At 43.2% G+C, this 27,426-nt stretch overlaps 1 protein-coding gene across 2 annotated transcripts in view; it reads left to right on the top strand.

The window, feature by feature from the left end:
* The window catches only part of LOC142590654 (uncharacterized), an 83,655-nt gene that overhangs the window by 36,440 nt on the left and 19,789 nt on the right, over positions 1 to 27,426 (top strand). For both annotated transcript variants that reach the window (XM_075703032.1, XM_075703033.1), the window contains exon 3: positions 8,594 to 8,773. In XM_075703032.1, the coding sequence (XP_075559147.1) occupies positions 8,594 to 8,773 (180 nt within the window). The remainder of the gene's footprint in view (positions 1 to 8,593; positions 8,774 to 27,426) is intronic.

The following is a 27,426-nucleotide window of genomic DNA, read 5'->3' on the forward strand; positions in this document are numbered from 1 at the left end:
TAAATAAATCTGATCGATTTCCTCTGTACTTTCTCGAGTTTTTGAATGTTAGTTTTTGTATGAGGGTCCCAAATTACTGCAGCATATTCGAGGATCGGTCTTACATAAGTTTTACAGGCCAATAGTTTAATTTCTGTCGTTGATGTGCCTAAGGATCTGCGTAGATATCCTAAGCATTTAATAGCTCTCTTAATTATGTAGGTCACGTGATTATTCCAACGAAGATCATGATTAATTAATAGTCTTAGGTACTTATAACTCGATACTTCGGATAGACTGGTGCCATTGAGGACGTAAGTGAACTTAAAAAATTGAACCTTACATGTTACTTGCATTGCCACTGTTTTCTTAATGTTAATACTCATTTGCCACGTGAAACACCATGTCTCTATGCAATTTAACGCATTGTTTAACAATTCCTGATCTGCCGGAGTGCGGATTCCTTTATAAATAATGCAGTCATCTGCGAAAAGCCGTGCCACAACGGGAAGATCCCTAACCAAATAATTTATAAAAATCAAGAACAATACAGGCCCTAGTACAGAGCCCTAAGGGATTCCAGATTGCACAGGGGCAGATTTAGAAGTTGTGTGGCCAATGGTGACTGCCTGGGACCTGTGGGATAAGTAGGCTACAAACCATGCGAGTAACGAATCATTCTTCAGTATTCGTTTTAATTTTGAGAGCAGTTTAGAATTAGACACGCGGTCAAAAGCTTTCTCGAAGTCTAAAAATATGATATCAATTTGACTGGACTTGTCGATGGCCAACGTAAGGTCATGAATAGTTTCGAGTAGCTGAGTAATGGTAGACATACCCCGGCGAAAGCCATGCTGACAGTTGTCAATTATGTCATTTTGTTCAAGGAATGTTGACAGATGTTTGGCTATGATATTCTGAAGTGTTTTAGCACAAATACAGAGCAAGGAAATAGGCCTATACGATGACACAATTGACTTGTCGTCTGCCTTTGGAATGGGAGTAATGATGGCTTGTTTCCAATCGTGGGGTAGTTCAGCGCTGGCGAGCGATGTTCTAAATATTGGGCATAGGTATTTCGAGTACCATTCAGCATATCGGTAGAGAAAAACAGTAGGAATACCATCAATACCATCAATACCATGCAACTTTTTGATATCCAAGTTAAAAAAGAGTGAAAAGATGCCCACGAACCTGCCTTACGAACAAATGTCTCTGGCATTTCAATTAGACAAAAATAATTTAAAACTGCTAACTAAAAAGCTCCTTGTTTCACTTTTGCATTAAATATGCAAAAGAAGTATTAAAAAACCCACCTTTTCGTCCAAACGTTGCTCAAAAGACAAGCAAACGCCTTTACGCAACACATAAAACTCTTTACCCAACAAACTTGATACTATTCTTTTATAACTGCACATTGATAACCCGAACTGCAAGCAACAGATTATTGACTCTATTCAATCTTTTTGCAGATGGTGTTTATTGAAGTATAAGCACTCTCTGCACATCTACAGGTCTCCACCAAAATACCACAGTCGTTCGTTTGATTACTGTTAACAGCGACCTCAAAAATGAGTGCTGTTAGCTTTTGATAATTGTATTTCAACATTTCAGCCATCTTATATTGCAATTTTATTTTCTTGCTGACATTAAATTGACTGCCACTTGAATGAAAGTTGCTAGTGCTTGTATTAAACATGTTGGCACTTGGATTGCTCATGCTCATCCACTGGCGGGAGTATATTTGTGCTGGCACTGAGATTAAATATGTTGGTGCTAGGATTTAATGTTTGTCACTTGGATTACATAGCGCGAAGCTCAGATTATTTCCATAGTACTCGGATTATTTCAGCTGGCGCTAGGATTAAAGTGAGCAGGAAGACCTGTAGTATAGCGCCACCGGCTCTAGGCAGTTCTTTTGTTTGTAAGAATACCTTTGTTTTGCTTTTGTGGCAGTTAGGTTTGGTCGATGGTTGGACTCTGCAAGGAACGTGTACACTTGCTCGCTGGCTCATTCATTGATTGGTTTGGCTGTTTGCTTACATTGAAAAAAATAATTGGGGGTGGTTTCTGCTCAATTTTTCTTTTCTTTTTGCCATTGTCAGGGTCTGCTTCAACTTGAAAATGTAATTTAATTTATGTAATTTATTTGGCTTTCAGGACTATTCAGATGTTACAGAAAGGAGTGGGTAAAATTGACAAATGAGATCAAACACAGTTCCCTTCCAGTAGTTCGACCCTGATGGGACTGACGAAATTGATCGAATTGCACAGAGGTCGAATTAAATAAGATGCAGAAATAATGTCAAAGCACACTGCTGATTCATTTGGCAGTATTTGCCCAATTCTAACGTGCCCTGAATCAAATGCGTGCCTGATTTCTATGTGTTGAAAGTGGAAAACTAATGTAAAGCTAACATTAAAGCTCCTGAACAGAGAGCACTCGATTTTTAGCTTGGTTGTACTCATTTCATTATATACTGTTTCATTGTAATAAGGTTTGACTGTAAATGGACAGTAAAAAGATTAACAATGGAAGAGAGAACGTAAATCATAAGTAAATGCCGGAACCTGAGTTTCACAAGATGCTGACGAAATCCGTGCTGGTTAAACACGCACAAAAATAAAAAAGAATTTGATTCCAAGAAATCAACCAGGCTGTAATAAATAACATGTTCTAGTAGTTTGAAAGTAAGTTAATGAAAAAGTCTTGTAATTGAGTGGATTGCAAACATTACCGGATTTTTGCACAGATATCACCTTGCCCACCTTTCAGTCATCAGGTAGCTTGGCATTCTGCAAAGACTTCATGGAGATATAAGGTAGTATTATCTACGAATTAGTTTTTGTATATTTAAGAAAATTGTATTTGATCTTGTAAGCGCCAGAAGAAAAGAGTCTAGCTTTGACAATTAATTTATGGATACCCTCTCAGGCAATCAATGTGAGTTTCGTAAGCACATAATTTGGCGCAGCAGTGTTAGGTAACCTTTGCAGCGTGTTATCAGTGAAGTGTGATCAACACTGCAACATTCCTCATGCAGAACTCTCTCACCACATTCTGATATTAAAACAATATCTGTACTTCCATATATTTTTACAGCACTCCAAAATTTGTGTGGGGTTATTTCTGGAAGGTTAGGCAGTGTATTATGAAAGAAAATATGCTTTGCGTTTCGAAGCGCTTGTTTGCATTTTGAAGCAATATACAGATAAGCAGACCACTTGATCAGTGTTTTGGCTGGTTTGCAACGGCAGAAGATTTGCTTCTTTTTGTTTTGTAGACGGCTCAAAGATGAGTTAAACCATGGAGCGCATTTAGAAAGCAATATTCAATGGATAGAGATGTATTCTTCATGAGGGCTTTTACTTTGCACTTGAAAAGATGCCTGTTTGCATTAACAGACTGTTCCCATAATTGTGAGACGAATATGTCCGCAAAGTACTGTGTTTCTGCATGTACTACCCACACCACAAATTGGAAAAAATCAACAGTAAAGTTAGAGTGTGGGTTATACACAAATATTGCCTGGAGCTGTGGCTTCACGGCAGTGTGGGGCACGCTGCTGTGTAGCCACACCTCGAGACAAAGTTCTTCCCCACTTATTTCCATTTTCTCCTAGGGAACCCCACCCTCTCCCCAACACTGCATGTTGAAGCTCTTTTCACCCCTTCTTCACGGTCAGCCATTCTCCTCCTCCTTATGGGTCGCCATTTTGCTCCCTCGGTCCACGCAAAGCGCTTTGTGATACGGCGGAGAGCGAAATCACAGTTGGGATTGTTAGCTTGGTTGCGTCTGCTCCGCTGCCCGTGCAAGGGCTGCTCCACCCGCGCTGTCGTCCTTTGTCGCGTGAATGCTAGCTGCACTTTGCGAAGTGGTCCATCCAATTCACATCAGATGCCACGTGACTGACTGGGCATGTTTAAACAGCTTTGTATGTGATTAATAAGCATGATTTAATAAACTGTGGTATTTACCAATGAAAACAAAATTGCATACATTGTGTGGCATAGACAGAAAAAAATTTATGTAAGACTGGGTTGGTTTAAAAGAAACTTTTTGAATTCTGTAATAAATGAGTGTAGCATCATTAATTTTAACACAAACGGTAGCTAGTTCCATAATTAAAAAGGGCTAAAATGAACAGTTTACTTGCCATAGTTAGTTTTGACTTTGGGCAAGGTGAGATTCTTGTTAAAAGCAAATATTGTCCTGTTAGTGTTGTCTAGTCAAGAACACGAAATGAAAGTAAAAAGAATGGATTGTTGATATGCTTGCATAACCAGATACCTAGATTATATTTGATTATGTCGGACACTGTGAGAATATTATTGGCTTGCAATAATTGTTTGGCATTGGTGTGATATAAGCTAAAGATTATTTTTTCATTGCTCTATTCTGGAGGTTTTGCAGTGGTGCAAAAATTAGTACTGTATGTCCCCATTTAATTATACAGTAGTTGATATGTGAATGAATGAATGCATAATACAATGATAAGAAAATAGAAAGTGAAAAAAAGTGACGAGCTCGAATGAGGATGCATACGACATAGGCCATCTTTTTTACGTCTGAGATGTGGTGATGAAATTTTAAGTTTCTATCTGGTCTGACACCCAAGTACATGCAGTCATCACTATCCTGGATTGAGTATTGTGGCACACAAATGGAAGGAACAGAACTAATGACCATTGATGCAATGTAAAGACATTGAATTTAGTTTAGCTGGATTAAGTCATTATCTGTTTAATTTACATGAGTTTAATATGTGGCTAAGGTTCGCAGTAAGTCTATCTACTAGGCAGTTCATGCTTTTATCAAAGTTAAATATTGTAGTATCATCAGCATACAGCAAACAATTACAGTGCGTGATGAAATTAGGGAGATCATTAAGATCAATTAAAAACAAGAGTGGGTCCAATAATGGACCCCTGTGGGTACCCCTATATTAGTCGTTCTTTTTTTCTTTGGGTAAGTACTGACCCAAAGAAACGCTGATGCTGACTAAAGAAACGCAGTAAACGCTGACCACTTGGTTTCTATTGTGGAGACAACTGCGGATTAGCAGCAAGGCAGGGCCACATATTCCCCTTGCTTGTAGTTTTAGAAAGAGTATCTGGTGATCTATAGAGTCAAAGGCTTTAGTTAGGTCAACAAAAATAGAGCTGGCATAGCTACCATTGTCAATAGCTTTCTTTAGATAATCTGTGAGAAATATTAGAGCGAGATCTGCAGAATATGCTGATCAAAAACTGAACTGATAACACATAAGAATATTAAAGTTGAGATAATTTGATAGGAATTTCTCAGTTAGTTTCTCGATTACTATGGGTCGGTAGTTCGTTAATAATGAACAATCTCCCTTTTTTCAAAACAGGCCTAACATTGCCATGCTCGAGTTCACAAAGAAACATCCCCATTTTAAATATTAAATTCACAGAGGCTGCAAAGATACTTGATTTGAATATTTAACAGCGCTAATATTCAAATCAAGTATGCACCAACGCACCCGGAAAGAAATTTTAATGCAAAAATACGATCTGGACAGGTCATGCAACCATGAATGGACTGTTTTTGCAAAGTTTTGAGTGTTGTTGCTTGCAGTTATTTTTGCGGGTTATATGCGCAGATATTTTTTTTCTTTCCTGGCTGTTGTAATGGGGGGTGTGGGTTACACGCAGTAGCAGGTTATATGCGGAAAAATACGACATTAGAGTTCTGCATTCCATCATGCTCATGCTCATTCACATCGTGCTGATCCGCTGGCAGAATTGGCAATCCGCCCTGTGATGTGAATTGTACCTTATTCACTCTGATTTAGTCTTAAGAGTTAGATGCTGATTACAAGGTGTTTTGAAAGGGCAGTGACAGTGACCAAGAGTCTGTGTTCTTTTTTACTCATTCATGTACCCTAAAGGTCCTTTTACACATATAACATAGGGGGTTACATAACATTACATAACATATTACAGTTAATAAATGAAAAACAAGCGCCATTTGCTAAAACAGGACTTGATAAAACATTCTGAAATATACCATATTTACTTGCATAATGATCACACTTTTTCGTCAGAAAAATTGACGCAAATTCAGAGGTGCGATCATTACGCGGGTTAAATTTCCCGCAAAAAAAAAAAAAACATTTTTTTCTGTCTCGCGTTTGCTGCGGGATACGGGTGCGGGACACCAAAACAAAAATGGCGGCCGGCGGAGCAAGCCAAACGTGCCTAACGCGATTTTTTTTTCTTCTCATGAGTACATCACGTGCATTGGAACAGTTTCTTCCGTATCAGTGATGAATAATATCGTTAATATCGGCAAGTTTGCGGCAATAATGTAGCCATGCCCACTTTGAGGGGACAGAAACAGATGGGCGCGCTTAGCTGCCAGTGACAGAAACGCATGGCCGGCGTGCTGCGGAAACTGCAGCATCTGTCTTCACTACTATCCTAGCACGGCATGTTTCCGCTAAGGGTGGGTGAATATCTCAGCTGTGTTACAAGCGTCGGCGTACGAATAGGGTACACTTTTAATGTATCAGTGTAAGCGTGGCTACAATCATTGCCGCGCGCGATTTGTTGCATGCTCACGAGTACAGATGAAAAGAATCGAAAGGCGCCTTTTTTTTGTTTTTGTTCATCACAACCATTATAAAGCCTACCCATAATAAAGGCAAGTTTGGTTGTACCTCTTTTTGTCATGGAAGTGCGGAAAGTGATGAAAGTAATGAAATGAGGCATCTGCTTAAGAATGTTTGGTGCGTGCAGACGAGTCGTTCGCGTAGCATTCGACAAATGGTAAGCGCAATCATTATTAGCTAGACTTGGCACACGACATATCGCTGCAGCAAGTTCGGGTTGCGATCATTACATGGGAAATAAAAAAAATCAAATTTTGATGACAAAATTCAGGGATGCGATCATTACGCGAGTGCGATCATTATGCGAGTAAATACGGTACACTGCAAACACTAGAAAAAGTAGAATTAAGATGGTAGTGGCAACAATAGAGAATAGTACAATTCTAAGTAGTCGGCACAATACAATTCTAACAGTTGGCGTGCAATAAGCACTTCAGTTTGCTAACAAAAGCGTTGTGGTCACTAACAGAAGCAATTACCGCAGGCAGCTTATTCCAATGTTAAACGGCAAGGAACAATGGCGAATGACGCATAGCTTGGTACAAGCGATCTTTGGTTGTACTTTAAAGCCGTGGTCTAATCGGGGAAAAATGCGATGGGCCGTTATGATATGAGATTCTGTGAATGGCGCAGGATTATAATAAAGTTGGTGAAAGTGAGATAACAGGGTAACAAGGCTTCGAATTTCCAGTGAACATAAATTTAGGTGCGATTTGATATCAGTAATGTTGGAGTAGCAAGAGTACTTCCTTGTGATGAACCTAGCAGCCTTATTCTGCAATTTAACAGGGATAGGCGGTCTAGTTGGTGGTCGATATTGGAATGCATCATGTAACCGCGCAAACAGCAAAGGACAAAGAAGGAAACACACAGGACAGGCGTGGAACTTCAACTCAGATTTACACTGGGAAATGCCACATTTATACATGTATCATAATCACACTTGCTAATCATCAGACAACCATCACTCGACATTGGCATGCGGGCGTGAGTGGCATAAATTTGCATCTAAATGTTTGAACTGTTTATCACTCAGTGACACTGAGTGATATCACTCAGTGATTCTAGTTGCGATCTGACTAAAGTTGTGTATGCTAGTAGTTCGGTTTCCTGATTCGTGGAATGTAAGTGATGCCTAATGAAACCTAGGGTCTTCAACGCTTTGGTGGTGATGTAATCAATGTGTTTATGCCATGTTAGGTCTGAAGAAATATGAATGCCTGAATATTTTACCTGCATGAATTTTCTCAACGGCCACATTATTGATAGAATAAAAGGAGGACACAGTGAGTTTAGTTATTGATAGAATAAAAGGAGGACACAGTGAGTTTAGTTGTGGTAAATGTTACAGCTTTTGTTTTAGAAACATCTACATCTCCATCTGCCATTGTTCACACCACTTAGCGATTTCGTCAAGATCGGACTGCAAGGCATTAGTGTCAGAAGAGTCAGTGATCTTGAGTTGCTTGTGGAACAGTAATTATTGAGATAAAGTAATTAGCATAAGTGAATTTTTGTTTGGGTTGTCCAGCGAATTTGTAATATGATCAGCAACATATAGCAGATAACCAGCATTTGCACTGAAGCCTGATAAGATGTTGCTTAGAAAGAAACTGGACTTGTTGCAGTTCGGAAAGCTCCGAGAGGGTTAGACATATAGCGTGCTGACAGTGGCACAGTCAAATGAGTTGATGACCTGCAGCGACAGCCCAGTGACTATGGCATTGCGCTGCTGGGATTGAGGTGGCAGGCTCCATGCGGGTCACGGTGGTCGCATTTCACCAGGGGCACCCTGCACTAAATAACCCCAGATAGCCAAAACGAATCCAGAGTTCCCCACTGTGGCATGCCTCATAATCAAATAGTGGTGCTGACACGTAAAACCTCGCAATTTAATTAACTTTTTTTTTGTCAAATGAGCCATCTGTCCTCATGTCTCACTGAATTATGTCGCCTTTGCTTGTTTGACATTACAGGTGGCGCTGCCGTCTATGGTGGACGGCGCACAAGTGTGAAAATGGCATGCTCCGAGGTTGTGGTTGTGAAAAAGGAACCCATGTGGATGACCACAGAGGCTGCAGAGATTCACTTGGATGTCCAGGATGACATAGAAGAGTACCTCGTGGAAAAAACTTCGCCTCTCACAGAACCCAACGGTAAGGGAGTGAGGAAACATCTCGCGTGAGTGAGTGATGAAACTTTTAAGAATTAAATGAATAGAAAGAAAAAATATTAAGAATAAGGAAATACATTTACACATGGCCTCAGGGCCTAGGCATTAAAGCAAATCGCAAAGCTCATTGCTCCTTATAAAAGAAAGGGTGCTCCTGCAGGCAGGCTTCCTGTTCGGGCTTGCCGGCACTGTGCACCTCTCCTCTGTCTCTGACCCTTGCAAAATATGAGTCGACTGTGCCTATGTCAGAGGCGTGGAAGGGAGATGAAAAAGAGATGTGCGAGGTGGCGGTGAAGGTGTGGCGTGCACAGTGCAAAGGCGGGTGTGGTGTCTTGCATTTAAAAAAATAATTTCTTTTACTTGGCTTTTGCATTATTATTTTTTTTTGGTGCACATATCCGGAAACCAGATTTGATTGTCGTAGCCAATAACGTGGCATGCAAGCATTGTAGTAAGCACTTTATTTTACCATAGAACATACATAGAAGTTCATCGTGCCACGGCTTCTCATTGATATTTATTTATTTAAAAATGTTACAAGTCTCAAAGTGAGGCGTTGAGTAAGGGCCTCACTTTTTTATTTGTGTTACACTATGATGAAGCAACTTGCTCTGTTCTGGATCCGTTCTAATGTTTCAATTAGGTATTTCAGGTGAGGGAACTAAACAGGAGATGCGTACTCGAGCTTGGGATGAATGAGAGTTAGATAAGCTAGCTTGCGAACATTAGAAGGGACATTTCTTAAGTTGCGTTACAAGTAGCCCAACGATTGGGAGGCATTAGCTGAAATGGACGTGATGGTCCCCTGTCCAAGAAAGATTCGATGTGAATAGAACTCCTAGATACTTATATTGTGTAGCCATTGCAACAGTGTAATTATTAATATGGTAAGGATACGGTGAGGTTGTCGACTTTCGGGACGATATTACTTTGCATTTTGAGGTATTTAAAGTCATTAGCCATTTATTGTACCAGCTAATAATTTGTTCAAGGTCTTGCTGAAGAATGAGATGATTGTCTGAACTTTTATTTGGGCGATAAATTATGCAGTCGTTGGCAAATATTCTTATAGTGGAGGACACATTGTGAGGTAGGTCTTTCATAAAAATTAGAAGAAGCAAGGGACCGAGGATGCTACCCTGTGGTACACCATAAGACACATCTCTTACGGAGGAAGAGTAGTTATATACAATAGTAAACTGCTGACGATTAGACAGAAAGTCACGGAGCCATGACAAGGTAAGACAGTCCAATTTGAGTGCGGAGAGCTTTGATATTAGGCGACAATGCGCGACATGGTTGAATGCCTTCAAAAAATCAAGAACCAAGCAATCAATTTGTAAGATATAATTCAAGTTAGTGTGTAGATCTGTTGTAATTCAAGCAACTGTGTCTCACATGGGAGGCCCTTCCTAAAACCATGCTGATTATGAAAAAGGAATTTGTTACTCTCAAGATATCTGTAAATCTGTGAAGCGATATGTTCGAGCAACTTGCAGGAAATGCATGTCAAGGAGATGAGACTATAATTCTCACAGGAGTTCCTGTTGCCATTTTTAAATATTGGTATAACTTTTGCCATCTTCCGATCTGTGGGAAGATGGCTATTCGCAAGCGACTCTCTGAATATGTGAAGGAGAATTTTGCTTGATATTGGTTTGGTAAATCTGTGAGTTTATACCATGTATGCCCCATGAAGAAGACATGTTAAGGTTATTTATGAGAGAAGGCCCTCCAAAGTGACTTCAATAGATTTTGTGTATTGGTAGCTTAATTCTGAAACATCAGGTATATTTGAAGTGTTCTCCTGTGTGAATACAGAGCGGAAAAATGAATTAAAGGCCTCTGAACATTCACTGTCTAGAATAGGAATAATTCTATTGTTTCATGACACCTGGTCGGATTCGTTGTTAGGCTTTATTATTTTCCAAAACCTGGCTGGATTGTTCTTAAACAGCTCAGCAAGATTATTAGAAAAATATTTACCCTTAGCTTCACCCAAAGCAGAACAGTACAATTTAAGGTACATATTATAATTCTGCCACGCAGCTGATGTGCGATCTTGCTTAGCAATATTATACAAGCATTTTTTCTTATTCCTCATGGGCTGAAGCTATTTAGTAAAGTAGGAATTCAACTTATCATTCGTTAACATACTTGTCTACTAATGCACACACTGTATTTTTAAATATTAACCAGTTTTCTTCAACGATCTGTTGTAAAATGATGGCCACATTGTGTTCACGAAGGAAGTTCCAAATTCTGAGATTATTGTTTAATAATTACCCTTATCGTAACTGCGAATTTGCTTTCTCATTACACCCATAACCGGCGGCGTTGAGTTTATTGTTATTTGGAGCAAATGGTGGTCGCTGAAACCGCCCAAGTATTTTATGTGACCTGTTGTTTCCGGTGTAGTACTGAGAATAAGATCAAGAACATTGGCACCATGTGTGGGTTTCGTGACAACTTGAAAGAAATTGAAATCTAAAAACAAGTTGATGAATTCAGACAATATATGACAAAGAGAGGATAAATTCGTCCAATCATTTAGTGGATAATTGAAATCCCCAAGAAGATGAACTAAACCAGCCGGGAAGAGTTCCATGGCTTTGTTTCGCGTAGAGCATTGATGAAAGAACGGTTACAATCTGTTGCACAATAGCAATTACCTATTAGTATCCTAGAAGATGACATCATGCAGGTCATCCAAACAATCTCGAGATCAAAATTAGTGTTACCAGAGTCCTTCCATGTTTTTTCTGGTCACGAAACTGCCGCCTCAGTTTCATATAGCGCCAGCGCCCGCCGCTAGAGGCGCAACCGTGCATGAGAGGGCATGCGAACGCCGCTACCGCTGTGGTTGTGTGTGGGGCAGCCTCGGTATTCTAGCTTTCTCAACTTCCTCAACGATCGCTTTAGTTTCACGTAACTATTTTTAACATTGAATATAATTAAATTACTGCCTGAGCGTGTCTTCTGCGATAATATGAGCGCACGGGACGAAAAAAAAAGCCGCTCATAACATGGAGCTTGCGGCGGTCTCAGACCAAAAAGAAGAAAGATCTGGAATTTTAAGAGCCAGAACCGCGATACGATTATGAGGCACGCCGTAGTGGGGGACTCGAGATTAGTTTTGACCACCTGGGATCCTTTAAAATGCACCTAAATTTAAATAAACGGGTGTTTTGCATTTCGCCCCCGTCGAAGTGCGTCCGCTGTACACGGCTGGGCGGTCCCGGTCCGGATTTCTTCGTCATCGCCGTTCGCCTCAACGCTTCGGTGGGCTCCGCTTTTTAATATTTGCCTTAAATTAAACACCGCGCATTCGCAACAAAACGCCAGTGGTCCCACTTATCACCAGAGGAGTAAGCGCCAATTCTCCGTTGCGCATAGCGCCAGATTGTTCACCGAGCACAGTTGTTCAGTTTCTGTTAAACTGTGGCATAGAAGGACTCTGTGGGCAGTATCTTACAACGAGATCAAAAGAATGAAATTGCTATTGCAAAGGGCTGCTACCGTAGAATACTTAATGACAAAGAAAAGGGAACTGAGCTGCTCCATGCGCTTAAGATTTCTTGCAAAGCGATGTCATTTCTGAATAAGATTTAGGTAGAATTAATGCAAGACGAACTTCGCTACTAAATGTCTTCCTAGACAATCACATGTAAGAAGACAGGACAGACAGACAGACCTGTCCTGTCTTCTTACATGTGATTGTCTAGAAAGCGCAACCAATGTTTCCTATTACAATGAACCAACTTGCCCAACAACACATCCTGCTAAATGCCTTCGGTGCGGCTTTTAACAACGGATTAAGGCGAACCTGAAGTGTTAGGACCTGCACAGTTGAAACTAGCTGTAATTAGGCAATTGCCTTAGCAAGCAGTCGTTTAGAAGCGTCAGTAAGCCCAGCACTTCACTGCTCGTGGTTTCGACGCAGAAACGACGAGACTAGGTATTTTGGTTCTTAATTCGCAACTATTTACAATATGTTAAAATGTTGCAATCACCGGTCCTGATATTCTTATCATGGTCGAAAAATGAAAAAAAACTTTATAATTCGATTAAGAAAATAAATAAAACGTGTTGGTGCAAAAACAAAATACAAGCACGATCATTTATTTATCATGTAAAATAAGCGGAGCGAAATACAGATAGCACGAAGGCGTCCGGTCACAAATGGTCCACCATTCACAATGCAAGAAGTTTGTTAAAAGCATGACACTGATATAATACGCATAAAGAAATAAGATCAAACGTGAGAGGTATGCATTGGGAGGCAGGAAACAAACACCAGCAAACGAATGGCAATAAGTACAGAATGCATAGTCGATTGTTTCTATAAACAAGAAAGTGTAAAGCATAAGCATTTCATAACACACGGCTAAAGAACTCTCAAACGAACACAAGTAGCCACATCACAAATACAGCATTTTTTTTTAAATGGCTTGTTAGAGGTACCACCTTTCTACTTCTTCAGCTGTTACTTAAACATGCAGACAAAACTTGCTCAGCAAATCACAATACAAATGTAGCTAACAGTGTGCTAATAACCTTCTTACTCATAGCAGCTTATAGACTTAAAAGCACGTGCAAGTGAAGAATTGTAGCCCATCATTAGCCAAGACTAAAGGACAATGGAAAATAAAACAATGCATATTATTCTGTTTTAACACTTGCATTTAAAGGAATTCTAATGCTATACCTTTCATAGATGGTCGGGGTAAGGGCGCTATTGCTGTGAACTACTCTATCCTGGTATAACACAAATTGAGGTTGCAACAAAGCATAAAGCAAATGTGTTCAGCGTCGGCTTCTCACGCTCCAGGGACACGTCGTCGCCGTTGATGTTGAAATTGTATGCAGTGACGATGTCCGAGGCGTCAAAGTGTTTCGCGCACACACGTGTATACTTCGATTCGAAATTAAAACCGCCACTTTCCTGCCGCGGTACGGCCCGCTTCCATTTCTCGCGCTGCTCCTTGTTATTAGGTAAACAGAACAACGACACCTTTTCGGTCGTGCCCTTGTAGCCGGAACGGCACCCAGGCACGCAACACGTGTTCGGCATCGTTGTCCCACCCCACCACTTCAACCAAACAGCCCAACACTCGAAAAATAGCACAGCACATGCACAGAACGTACCCGAAAAGTCAGCTCGCCTCGCACTGCGCACGCATTTCGGTACGCGAACGATGCCCTCTGTGGCACAGTGGCGCCGCGTCGCGGCACCTTTGGGCAGCATATGAACCTCTCCCATAGCGTGACGGCGGAGTTTCGTGACCAGAAAAACATGGAAGGACTCTGGTGTTACCCAGAAATGACGTAGTGGCTTTCTTCACACCAATCAAGATGCCACCCTCTCTATTAAGAGAGTAGTTACACCTATAAATGTCATATATATTTGAAGATGAAAAGATTTCATCATTCTTTATTGCAGAATACAGCCAAGTCTCCGTGAAAGCATGTAAATAGCAATGTAAATAGCGTGTAAATAGCATCTTTTGTCTGTGTCTTTCCACATGTAACATTTCGTCCAATTTACTGTCTGTTAAGAAGGAAGAGATGAGATCACGCTCGATAATACCGTATTTACTCGCATAATGATCGCACTTTTTTCTCAAAAACATTGATGCAAATTCAGGGGTGCGATCATTACGTGGGTTAAATTTCCCACGGAAAGAAACATTTTCTTTTTTCATCCTGCATTTGTTGCGGAATGACAAGCAGGCGGCTGCTGCTGTCAGTGCGGGACACCAAAACAAAAATGGCGGCCGGTGGAGCAAGCCAAACGTGTAGAATGCGATTATTTTTCTTCTCGTGAGTACATTATGTGCATTGAAACAGTTTCTTCGTATCATAAATGATGAATATCGTTAATATTGGCAAGTTTGTGACAATAACGTAGCCATGTCCACTTTGAGGGGACAGAAACAGTGATGGGCAAGCTCAGCTGTCAGTGACATAGAAACACATGGCGGGCATGCTGCGGAAAGTGTGGCATTTTTCTTCACTGCTATCCTAATGCGGCACGTTTCCGCCAAGGGTGGGCGAATATCTTAGCTGCGTTACAAGTGGCGGCATATGAATAGGGTACACTTCTAAGATATCAGTGCAAATGTGGCCACTATCGTTGCCGTTTGCGATTTGTTGCGTGCCCACAAGTGCAGACGAGAATCGAGAGGCGCCCTTTATGTTGTTGTTGACCAAAACCATTATGAAGCCTACAAATAATATAGCCGAGGCAAGTTTGGTTGCAGTTTTTTTTTTCATGGAAGTGTGGAAAGTGATGAAAGAAATGAAATGGGGCACCTGCTTAAGAATGTTGGCTGCGTGCAGACCACTTGGTATGTCTTCAAGAGTCGTTCGGGTAGCATTCGACAGATGGTAAGTGCGATCATCATTAGCTAGACTTGGCACATGACATATCACTGGACAAGTTCAGGGTGTGATCATTACACAGGGAAGAAAAAAAATTGAATTTTGATGACAAAATTCAGGGGTGCGATCATTACATGAGTGTGATCATTATGCGAGTAACTATGGTAAGCTTCGTATGGTGGCATATGATAGCGATAGCGAGGGTGAAGTCGGGGATAGTTTTAGTGCTTGGTGACTCTGTGTGCATGCTCTCAACTGTAGCTATCTATTCAGTGGGACAACTGCACTTACAAGAACCATCGTAGGTATAAATTTTTGAATCAATACGCAGCTTGTCCAATAAAAGCTTAAAAGCTCTATTCTGGGTTTTCGCAAATTCAGTTAGCTTTTATCTAGTATGTTGAGTTTCAGGTGAAAAATAATTGCGAATGGAATGTGATGTTCCCTTCAGTTTGTGTGCAGAAGAGAGAATGAGATCTTTGTCCGTAAAGACGGTCAGCTTGGCTATTATGGGTCTCTGCTTGTCTTCATCGTCACTATATTTTCCCAACCGATGCGCCCGCTCAAATTGTTCATTTATTTTGATGCCAAGCTTATCTGCTCAGAAGTCGATTACTTTCTGCTTCGATTTTCCCTAGTCTTCTGTAGCCTTATCTTCCAAACCGAAAAATAGCAGATTCAAATGCTGCAGCCTTTTCTCGGAGTCGTTACAGTGTGCCCTAATAAGTGCCACCTGCTCAGACACAATGCGTACAGCTTCGGAATTTGTCCCAGCCGTACATATGTGATTTTTGCAGGTCGGCAGGTGGTTGTTGATCCGGGTGAAGACACACGGATGATACCATGAGCGTTATCATAGCCTGTAATAATAGCCAGCGTGAGTTCAGCATGTTAGATTTGACATATTTAAAAGCAGTATTGTTAAAGTGGGTTCAACTGTACAGTTGAGCGATTTTTTCTCAGCTAGGCTTTTTGGACCTGCTCAGTTATTTGGACCTACTGGCAGTGGCGTCACCAGTGTAGCAGCAGATGCAATTTTGGCCGCCATTACACAAATATTTCACAAATATCATGAACATTTGTTCTGGCCTGATGCAGATAATATTTTCACTGAATATAGAGCCGTGTACCTTTCTACAGCACCTCTAGAAACAAAGTCAGCAGATTTTTTTTTTAATGGACAGTATACATCGTGCCTAGCAAACACTTTTTAGTAATTTTAATTAAATTTAGTATTTATTTGCTTTGCCATTAGTCTTTTACATTTTAAACTTGGGAGATCTGCATAGATATTGAGAAGCGTTTGTGGAAAATTTTGTATTTGAAATATGAGTGGATGTGTCACGAAAGGCTTGTAAAAATAGACCCTTCTGATATCGAAACTCGAAAAGTTGGCATGAAAGTGGTTAATTGAAAGGCGGCACATATCCACTGTCACATATTCAGTGACTCAAGTTGGACTGATGCCTGGTCTCGAACCCGGTTCCCTCAGCACAGCCAGCCCGATGTTCAGCCCTTTTAGAGCCTGTACTGCTGTCAAGGCTTGTCACCTATTCACCGTGGGCAAGCAGCTGTCGGTGGGGTGTACAAGCTGCTTGGTCGTTCTGTACTCAAGCGAACACAGCGAAGGAGTCAGAGTCGGGAGAAAAAGACAAAAAAAGACATTTATAGGCTGACAACGACAAACAATTTAAACGAAACACAAGAACACTAACACACATGCACTTGCACATGCATCTAGATCAATGATGAAGATAAAAGAAATATAATGAACAGTTGACAGTAAATATAGAAATTAACACTACACAAAACGCGCTTAACGGTGGTCGACTAAACAGAGTTCTAAGGAAAACCAATGATGGCATACGCATGGCCGGGCAGCAGCAGCAAGTCCATAAAGCGTGGAGTGGATGGCAGAGCTTTCCCGAAGAATGCTGGCAAGCCGACCTCGTTGCAGTGGATGCGATTGCTGGGCTGCGATTTTCGGGAGTCTAGGTCTGACGTCTTCCCTCGAGCAGGTTGAGCTAGGTTGAGGGTAACTACTGTGAGCTTCGTTGCAGACGTTGGTTTGTCATCTCTTATATCAACTAGTAACTCACAGTTCAGACGTGGCTAGGCAGCTCAGGCAATACTGGGCGGCACTAGCTTATTGACACTTCTCAGAAGAATATAGGCTCAGCTTCCAGACTGCTTAGCTCGGTCTAAAACCTGCGTTTCAATAACTCCTCCTTTCCCTAGGTCTCCGTGTTGGGGAACGGCAGATATTGGTGACGATCCAATCAAGTTCAGCCAATTGGATCCCGGCTCCTTCCAAGGTCTTGGCCGCACCCCTTAATTAGGGGTGAGGCAACGGGTGATTCCACCCTGCTGTTTGACGTTGCACACTTGTATTGCACTACACACGTACACCCTTGAGTCTGTGGCAGGCCTCTATTGTCCGTTCACAAACACAGGAGAAACGACAGCAGCTGGCCATATGGCACTGTCGGCACACATACACTGTCAGCAATTTGTGGGCACAGGATTGCACAGAGACATCACATATTTCGGAGTATTTGCACCCCTGCCTTAGCAAGCTTCTCATGCATGCGTGGGGCAGGGAATACACAGGGGTTCCTACAAAAAGCCGTCGGGGCGTCGTGGTAGCTCCAACAACAAAAAGTACTTTCTAAACCTGCCTCCGACTTCTTTTGGCCGCTTGCCCGAGTGGCCGGCAATAACCATCTTCTTCGTCGGTTCCTATTTCTACGACCTTTTAGCGCCCGTTGATCAGTGCTTTGCCGAATCGAATAATGCCGCACCGTGACAACTACCCAGTGATCTACCCAGGACGAATTTTTCTTCAACTATGAGGCCTTTCTTTCGAGGAACCCGTATGGGTTTCCTTTGTAGCAGTTGCTACGAACGGGTGGATGTCTGATTTTCCCTTTATTCATTACTTCTCTCCACTTTGCGGGTTTCTGCAGAGCTACTACGTCAAACTCTTGCCTTTACTTCATGTTGTCGACAAATTCAACTTCGCCCTGCCATCTGCTAGCCGCCTGGTTAGCTCAGATGGTAGAGCGGCTGCCCCGGAAAGGCGGTGGTCCCGGGTTCGAGTCCCAGACCAGGACGAATTTTTCTTCAACTATGAGGCCTTTCTTTCGAGGAACCCGTATGGGTTTCCTTTGTAGCAGTTGCTATGAACGGGTGGATGTCTGATTTTCCCTTTATTCATTAGATACTTGTATGTAGGTTCATTTTTTATGAGGGTATTATTTGTTTGGTAAAGACTTACAATCCGTTTCTTCTTTCTTGTAAAACATACATGAACACACTTTTTTAAATTCAAATTCATCTTCCACGTGGAACACCAGGTATTAATACATTCTAAGTCAAATTGTAACATGGCAGCATCTTGTTCACTCTTAATTTTCCTATAAACAACACAATCGTCGGCAAACAACCATATACATGAAGAAATACCAACAGAAATATCATTTATATAAAGTAAAAACAAAAGTGGCCCTAAGACTGAGCCCTGTGGGACTCCTGACGTCACATCAGTGTAGGCCGAGCTTTTGCCGTTCGAAACAACACATTGTCGGCGCTGAGACTGATCATTTTCAATCCAAGCGAGTACGCTTGAGTGAATGTTTAACATTTTAAGTTTAATAAGAAGAAGTGGATGTGACACTGTGTCGAATGCCTTGCGAAAGTCTAAAAAGACACAATCTATTTGTCCTCCCTCGTCAACATCGAATTCCAATTCATAATAAAATTCAATTAATTGTGTTGTGCAAGATAGACCTTTCCGAAACCTGTGTTGTTCTTTGATTAGTATATTATTATTTGTTATATGACGCATTATCTCTGTATATATAATATGCTCAATGATTTTGTATGAGATGGCTGTCAGTGAGATAGGCCTGTAATTTGCGACATCTCTTTTCGAATCCCCTTTATGAATAGGTACAACTTGAGTGGTTTTCCAATCATTAGGTAAGAGTCCTGTGGATAGCGATTTGACATAGATTAAATAAAGGTACATCGAGGTAGGTGTAGCATGCCGCTTTATTATACGTGGAGATATACTATCCGGACCGCTTGCTTTGGTTTCATCTATGACCTTTAGGAGTGGCTCGATGCCTCTAACGCTTAATTCAACTTGTTCCATTAAAGGAAGTGTGCTTGCATGTGGTGTAGAGCTATGATTACATTTAGGTAGGAAGGCAGATGCAAAATATGTATTCAAACGCGTTGCCTTTTTAGTATCGTCTGTAATTATTTGTTGATTACAAACAATTTCATTTATTCCTGCAAAATCTGATTTGCATCCTTTTAAAAACCTCCAAAAATGTTTAGGATTAGTTTTCATTCTGTGGTTGAGTGTCTTAAAGTACTCTTCCTTCGTATTTTTTATAGCAAACTTATACTCCTGTGTTACTTGAGATAACTTATTTATGTGATTCATACTTTTAGTTTTTTTTGTATCTATTAAATGCTCTCTTTCTTTTTTTTAATTGTTCTGAGAATACGCAAATTCACCCAGGGATTCTTACGTTTTTTGAGTCTGGTGGAATCTATGCTTGGAACACACTTGTTCATAAGCTCAAGCAGTTTGTCTTTAAAAACCCGCCATAAATCATGGATATCGTAATCCTCAGCAAGACATTCAAAAACCGGCAAGTAATCGAGGAGCTCCTGGGAGATACTAGGATAATCACCTTTTTCGAGGGAAAAAACTCTCCTTGATGTGGGTGACGTTGATCGGTTAATATCTGTTTTAATGTTTGCAATGACAGCGTGATAGTCACTTATTCCTGGTATTATATAAACCGAGCTAATTAGGGCAGCTGAGCTGCAGAACAAAAGGTCCAGAATGTTACTATTCCGAGTTGGAGCATTGACATCCTGTAATAGTCCGAAGGTGTTTACAATGTTTTTCATTTCTAAGTTAATACGGCTGTCAACATTGCATACACAATCACCTTCTAGCCATTCCAAGTCAGGTAAGTTAAAATCACCCGCAAGCAAAATAGGCTGCCGGGATGCCTCTGAAACAATGTCAAACAATGATTGCAACGGTTTTAAATTTGAGTTCGGTGGTCTGTAGAATGATCCAACAGTGTATGAGGAGTTATCAGGTAGGGTGACTGAGCACCAAATTGATTCAACATCGTAGGTATCAAGATCTAGCATTAATGACTTAAGAGAAGAGTGAATTAACAAAAACACCCCTCCACCGAGGCGGGGCCTGTCCTTCCTATAAGCAATGAATTCTTTAGGGAATACTTCACTATCTGTGATAGACGGGTTCAGCCACGATTCTGTGCCAAAAATGTCAGTCTTAACGGACTCTATCAGACCAGCGAATTCATCGACTTTGTTTATTATACTTCTACAGTTTATTACAACAGCAAGAAGGTTACGACATACTTGTTTCATTACCTTTCTATTGCGTCATTGCCCTGAATGGAACAACTTTTTTTTTCTGTGTCCCACGTGAAGGTCTTTCCGTTAATAATAAGTTTGTCGAAGTTTAGCTTTACCTTGTTATTGCTGTCCGCTTTTTTAACTTTTGCACAGATGCTTCCGTACTTCTCGGGTCTCGGATGAATAACCCTGATCCACACTGTAGGGTTACCCCTTGAACTTATTAGAATTTGACAGGACGTTCTGTTTTTCCTTATATGAAAAAAAATTTGCTAGGACTGGACTTTTGAACCTATCGCTGTAACGACCTACTCGGCGTGCCCTTTGTATCGAATTCAGTTCGATCCCCAGGTTAGCTTTGCAAATACTTTTAACCAAGTTTTCTGATTGAATCCATGTTTCAGAATGGTTTCCGTCATCTATTCCATAGAAGACAAGATTAAGCCTGCGACTTCTGTTTTAAGGATCGATGTTTTTTTTCGCACGGCAGATACTTGTTCAAGTGATCTTATTGCATTTGCTTGATCTGACACTAATTTATTTACAGTTCCAACCCTTTCCTCAGTTACACCAAGCCTACTGTTTACTTCCGCGAGCATATCCTCGTGCTTGGCTAACTTGGTATTGATGGTATCTAGCTTGCTCATGATTGCTGCCTTACCAGTCTGTAAACTTTTGAGTACCTCCATTGCTGCTTCGGTGAGAGGTCCAGGATTAAGCTCGACATCGCCCGATAGCAACAAAAGAAGAATCAAGTACAGCAGTCTATTCACAAAGAGGCGGAAATTTCGGCAGGACACTCGCGCGCACATTCGTCTGTGGCGGTGTGCAGTAGCACTTATCGTGGCAGGAGCCGGCAACGCGCATAGCGGACCATGAAGTTGCATTGGATAGTAAGTACTAACCTGCATGGTCCTGTCACATGGTCCTCGATGCTCAACAGGGACTGGTAGTTCGTCGTCGATGTCGTCATTCAAACGGTGATGTAAGCCGGTGATAACTGGCAATCCGCTGTTAAACTTGTTTGTCGTTTTGGCCCATCCGATTTCGCTTGATGAAGACGGTTTCGGCGATAGTGGGAGCAGTGCCCGCTCGCCATCCACACCGAGCAGGATCGCTGATCCGATTGCAATAAGGACCTGCATAACCAACAGTGGTGTTAGCTGCGCGTCAGCCAGCGTGCCGGCTCCAAATCCTTTCTATTTATTCCTGTAATAAACGGCAATGTGTTCGTTGAACACATGTCACTTGTACTTGTTTTCTCTGTGTCATCCTTCCTATTACTTTTACCATCATAATGAATCCCTAAGAAAAGTTGAAGTGATGTCGAATAAAAATTCATACATGGCCGCAGAATAATGTAACCATGTGCTTATTATAGATAGCAAGAGAATGTAAATAAAAATGTGTTTACAATTCGATCCCTGATATATCAAACTCGGTAATGCGTTCAAACTTTGATATAACAAAGTTGGTAAAATCAGCCCTTGGTTTCAGTATATGAAGATGTCGTTATATTGAAATCCAGCCTTTTGTGCAAATAAATAAAGTCCAACCTCAATATATTGAACATGGATATATCGAATTATTGCGTATATCAAGCGCTTTCTACATCACTTGTAAAATTGCATGCATTTTTTAGTTTTCATTTAGAACAGGGTTGGCGGTAAAATGAATATATCGAACTTTCCCGCAACACCCTCGAAGATAGCGGTGGCATGATGAACGTTCCCGACTGCTGTGCACTATAGCTGCACACATCGGTTGCGCAGAGGGAGCCATTTGAACGTAGTGGCGTACTCGAACGGCGGCTTGGCTAGGTCAACAATGTTAACGACGCATTGCATTTGTCGCACTGACTCCTCCTTGGTGCTGGACTCTGTGCCTGCCGCGCCTCGTGAGGAATGGCGGTTTCCGTCCACATAGACGCGCGCTGTTCGCTAGGCTGACTCATAGACCTCATGACAGATGCCACTTAATACTTTGTTATTGGCATAAACGAGAAGTTGCACATTCTCGTGCGCATTCTCGTGACGCCTGCGGCAGAAAGGATGTTCCACGTCTGCCGCCAAGGTCTGTGAGTGGTGGCGCTGGCTAACACTCCCAGGGACCTACAAGGAAACATAAATACCCAAGAAAATGGACGGAGAAACGGCGCCATGGTAGCTCTTTTGGTAGAGCATCGCATGCGAAATGCGAAGGTTGTGGGATCGTTCCCCACTGTGGCAAGTTTTTTCATCGACTTTCATTTCCATTTATTTATCGTTTCTGTATTTCATTTATTAAGCAAAAGTAATTTATCCTATGTTGTCCTTGGTGTCGGTATTGGCTTCTTATGATTTGTTATTGGCGTGTTTCAAAATGCTGCGATCGACGGACGTGGAGATCGCAGTGGAAGTAACGACCAAACAAAGTCGCTGCCGAGGTTGATTCTGCAAGCGCTGATTTTGCCCCGCTCCCGACTTCAACTGAGGCTGTAGCTGCTTTGGTCCTTCTACGTCGCTACTTCGGTGCAATAGAAGACAGTGGCCTATTGCTTGTGAATTGTTTAGACTATGTTGAGGACGCCATGGTTATGCATGTGGCTGCCACTAAGAAGCAGGCGACACTGCAGCAGTACTTTCAGCCAAATAAATAAATAGTTTGTGTGAAGCTTCAAGAGAATGTCGCTTGATGGCGGTATGGTTGTCGATGTGCCGCGGGAAACTCTGCGTGGTTAGCTGCACGTTGACGACCTGCCCTTTGATGCCGTGAGTGAGACATCGGATGCACATGAAGGGAAGTCGTGCTACGATTAGCCGTTCCTCAACGTCGTTCAGTCTCGGTAGATGGTCAGTCATTGGGAGGTAGATGTACCCGTTCGTGGTCGAAAATTGGGGCACGGTACCTTTGAGCAGGGAGGGAGCCTTTACAGGTCAACATGCATATTCAAGTGATGAAACATAAGGTTTTGTGTAGAATAAAGGAATTTTACTTCAATTTTGAGACTGGAGTTTTTGTTCACGTACATGAAAATTTCACGGAAGGTTAGCCATGAACAGTTTCGGTGTGACACACCTGCATATGCTGTGAACGAAAAGTATGGAGTGCCATTTCATCCTGTCTCTCAGGACCCATATGGGGTCACCGTCGGTGGAAAAAAGGCAAAAAGAAAACCGCACATGCGGACAATTTGGCTCCACAAAATAGAAATTGAAAACGATACATGGAACCAAGTGGCACTTCTGAGGCACCAACGCACATGGTCGATTCGAGCGATGCCGGCTTTTTCTTTATGTAGGTATGCGTTACTTGTGACGACTGGTACTTTCAGCATTAGTCCGTAATTTCTTCCCGAGGAATCCTCCTCGTTGCAGCGAAAATCCTTCATTATAGCATCCCAAACAAGTGGACGCTGCACAGCTTGAGTGATGAACAGCTTGTTGAAGATAGCGCGAGACATTGCAAACTTGCAGCGGACGTCTTCTGCGTCTGATGCCTTATGCTCGAGCAGGCGAGTTCCCCGAGCCACCCATGATGGGCGGCTCGGGGAACTCGCCTGCTCGTGAACTCGTGAGCAGTGACGTGATCTTCACGTCACTGCTCATGGCCTTTGGTTGCCACTCTCGCTGCTCGCAAATTTTTCCAAATGTTTCTGTCATGATCGCAGTGGCATGCGCCATCCGAAAAACTGGTTTTGGGAAAGGAGGCTTGCTCACGCGATGGCCGCCGCATCGTTTCTGACTCAAAATCGCTTGCATGGGAAACAGGCTTAAGCACTTTAACTGCGACTAACTAATCGCGAGCGGCAACGATAGTAGCCACATTTACACTGATACATTAGAAATGTACCCTATTCATATGCCAACACTTGTAACACACCTAAGATATTCGCCCGCCCTTAATGGAAACGTGAGGTATCAGGATAGTAGTGAAGACAAATGCCGCAGTTTCCGCAGCATGCCGGCCATGTGTTTCGTGGGGATGCGCGACTCTCACGCGTCCCCTGATATGTTGTTTTCCCCGCATAGCTCCCGTCTCCTGTAATCCGGCTTCGCCACGGGGCCTGGGGCCCACGGCAGACGGTGTGGTTGAAGCGCAGTACGAGAGATGGCGCAAGTCTTGCACTACTAACGCCGCCTCACGGCAGGGTTACTTGGGCGCTAAAAGGAGAAGGCTCTTCCTCTTTGGCTGCGTGTCGGCTAGTGCTGCGGACGTCCCGCGCGTGCACCGATCCATGCTTCTGCGAGACCGTCTCGCGTAGCCTCCTTCGAACGCGCCACCGTTCGTGTGAGCGTACGCGCGAACGACCAGGCGTTGGGATCCAGCATGGGGCGAACATATTCTCTCGTTATCTGGTCGCGGTGAGTTGCACTTCTAGATTTGTCGCATGCCCATCGGCATGTTTTGTGGATAGCAACTCTGCTAGCAGGCATTAATCTATGAAAGGTGCAATAAATGCCCTTGTGATTGTATGCACTACTGTGTTGTCATTCCTGTATCCCAAGAGCATGGATGACAACCCCACATCTGGCTGCCCAATGTGGCGTTCTTGGGGCATCAGACGATAGTTTTAACAGTTTTGCTTCGTTTGAGACCGTTGTTTGAACCGAAGCGTAGGCCTAGCGTGGATTTTGATCGCTAGCGTCGGCGGCATGCTTTCTTGAGCGAGGTAACGGTGGCTGTAGTGTGCTTGAATATGTGAACATGCTAAGCCTTTTCGCAAGTGTTTTTTTTTTAAATGACATTCGTCGGTACGAGAGCCACGTAGTCTGCATCCTGGGAGAACGAGGCTTAGTGCCCGCAGAGCATTGGCAAGCCTGAAGCGAGTGAGTACGCAAGCCTCGTGGGTGGTCCGAATTTCTTATGTAAATAGCTTCTTCTGTCTCTTTGACTCTGATGAAGTCGTGGCTCTGGGAGCCGGGTGGCTGCGGGCCACGGGTGCCGCTACGGGCTGACTGTTATTGCGGCCTGGCACCGGGCGCTCCAACACCGTCTGAGACAGTGGGCGCCGTCAACTCGGATGCTGTGCGCACCGAGTGGGGTAGGACCACCTAACACAGCTGACGTCCCCTCGCGACTGCCTGTTTTGCGCTCATTTTGGGTGTTGTTTTTGGATGCCGGTTGTTGTCAGGGTAGCGACACTTTAGGCCTAAGGCTTTATGAAGTTGCCTGTCGCACGTGGAGGGCCACAACCTGGTGGACTGTGACGTTGAGGTGTTGCACTTTGCTCCCCTCATTTTAGTTAACCTCGCACGAATTGAAATTATTTGTTTGACTCAAGGAAGCGAGCTTCGTTCACGTGAACTTAGCATCTGAGTAGCTGCCTGATCTTTTGCTTGCCGAGTTGAAAATCGTACCACGTGGGCGATGCGCATGCAGAATTCCTCTCCCTTGCACTACCTGTGTGTCTGCCAAGTGCGTTGAGTGTACGCAGCGTGATTGGAGTCGCCCTTGCTTTGCTACCACCTGCACATTGGCTGCGCTGCTGCCCCGGAATATGATCGAGCCACCCCGGGCGATGGTGATGCTGTGGCCAGTTCGGCGCAGCGACTTCGGCGGCCGCCTGTATCGAGCTCGCAACCCTCGGCGGCGGAGGAAAGAGCCGGCGGTCACCGACAGTTACGGCGGCTCTTGCCAGCAGGGCACGTCGGCGCGAGCGATGTTTGCTCGTACCGACTACTGCAATGTGTTTCCGGAGTCCTGGCCTGGAATCATGCCGTCGAGTCTGCAAAGCTGCTGCTGTGACCGGCGGACACCAGCGGTGTACCCAAGGACAATGTCGGCTCGCATGTTATGGACAGCGTGGGGACATTTCCTCAGCGCAGCCACTGTCTCATGCACTACCTTGTTCGCGAAGCATGCGTTGATTAGACCGTGTGACATGTTTCGCAGGAATATGTAGTGATTTAAGGTTGGGGGGATGTGCGACTCTTGCGCGTCCCCTGATATGTTGTTTTCCCCGCATAGCTCCTGTCTCCTGCAATCCGGCTTCGCCGCGGGGCCCGCGGCGGACGGTGTGGTTGAAGCGCAGTACGAGAGATGGTGCGAGTGTGGCGCTACTAACACCGCCTCACGGCGGGATTACCTGGGCGCTAAAAGGGGAAGGCTCTTTGGCTGCGGGTCGGCTAGTGCCGCGGACGCCCCGCGCGTGCACCGATCCATGCTTCTGCGAGACCGTCTCGCGTAGCCTCTTTCGAACGCGCCATCGTTCGCGTGACCGTACGCGCGAACGACCAGGCGTTGGGATCCAGCATGGGGCGAACATATTCGCTCGTTATCCGGTCGTGGTGAGTCGGACTTCTAGATTTGAAGCGCGCCCATCGGCATGTTTTGTGAATAGCAACTCGGCTAGCAGGCATTAATCTATGAAAGGTGCAGTAAATGCCCTTGTGATTGTTTGCACTACTGTGTTGTCGTTCCTTTGTCCCAAGAGCATGGATGAGAACCCCACAGTTTCTATGTCACTGGCAGCTAAGCGCGCTCATCTGTTTCTGTCCCCTCAAAGTGGACATGGCTGCGTCATTGTCGCAAACTTGTCGATATTAAAGATATCATTCATTACTGATACGGAAGAAACTGTTTCAATGCACGTAATGTACTCACGAGAAGAAAAAAAATCGCGTTTGGCGCTTTTGGCTTGCGCCGCCCGCCGCCATTTTTGTTTTGGTGTCCCGCACTACACACAGCGGCAGCCGCCTATTTGTTGACCTCTTGTCATCCCGCAGCAAATGCGGGCATGAAAAAATTTTTTTTTTGCTCGTGGGATATTTAACCCGCGTAATGATCGCACCCCTGAATTTGCGTCAGTTTCTTTAACAACAAAGTGCGACCATTATGCGAGCAAATACGGTACTT

Source organism: Dermacentor variabilis, chromosome 8 (genome assembly GCF_050947875.1).
Source record: "Dermacentor variabilis isolate Ectoservices chromosome 8, ASM5094787v1, whole genome shotgun sequence".
In the NCBI taxonomy this organism is placed as follows: Eukaryota; Metazoa; Arthropoda; class Arachnida; order Ixodida; family Ixodidae; genus Dermacentor; species Dermacentor variabilis.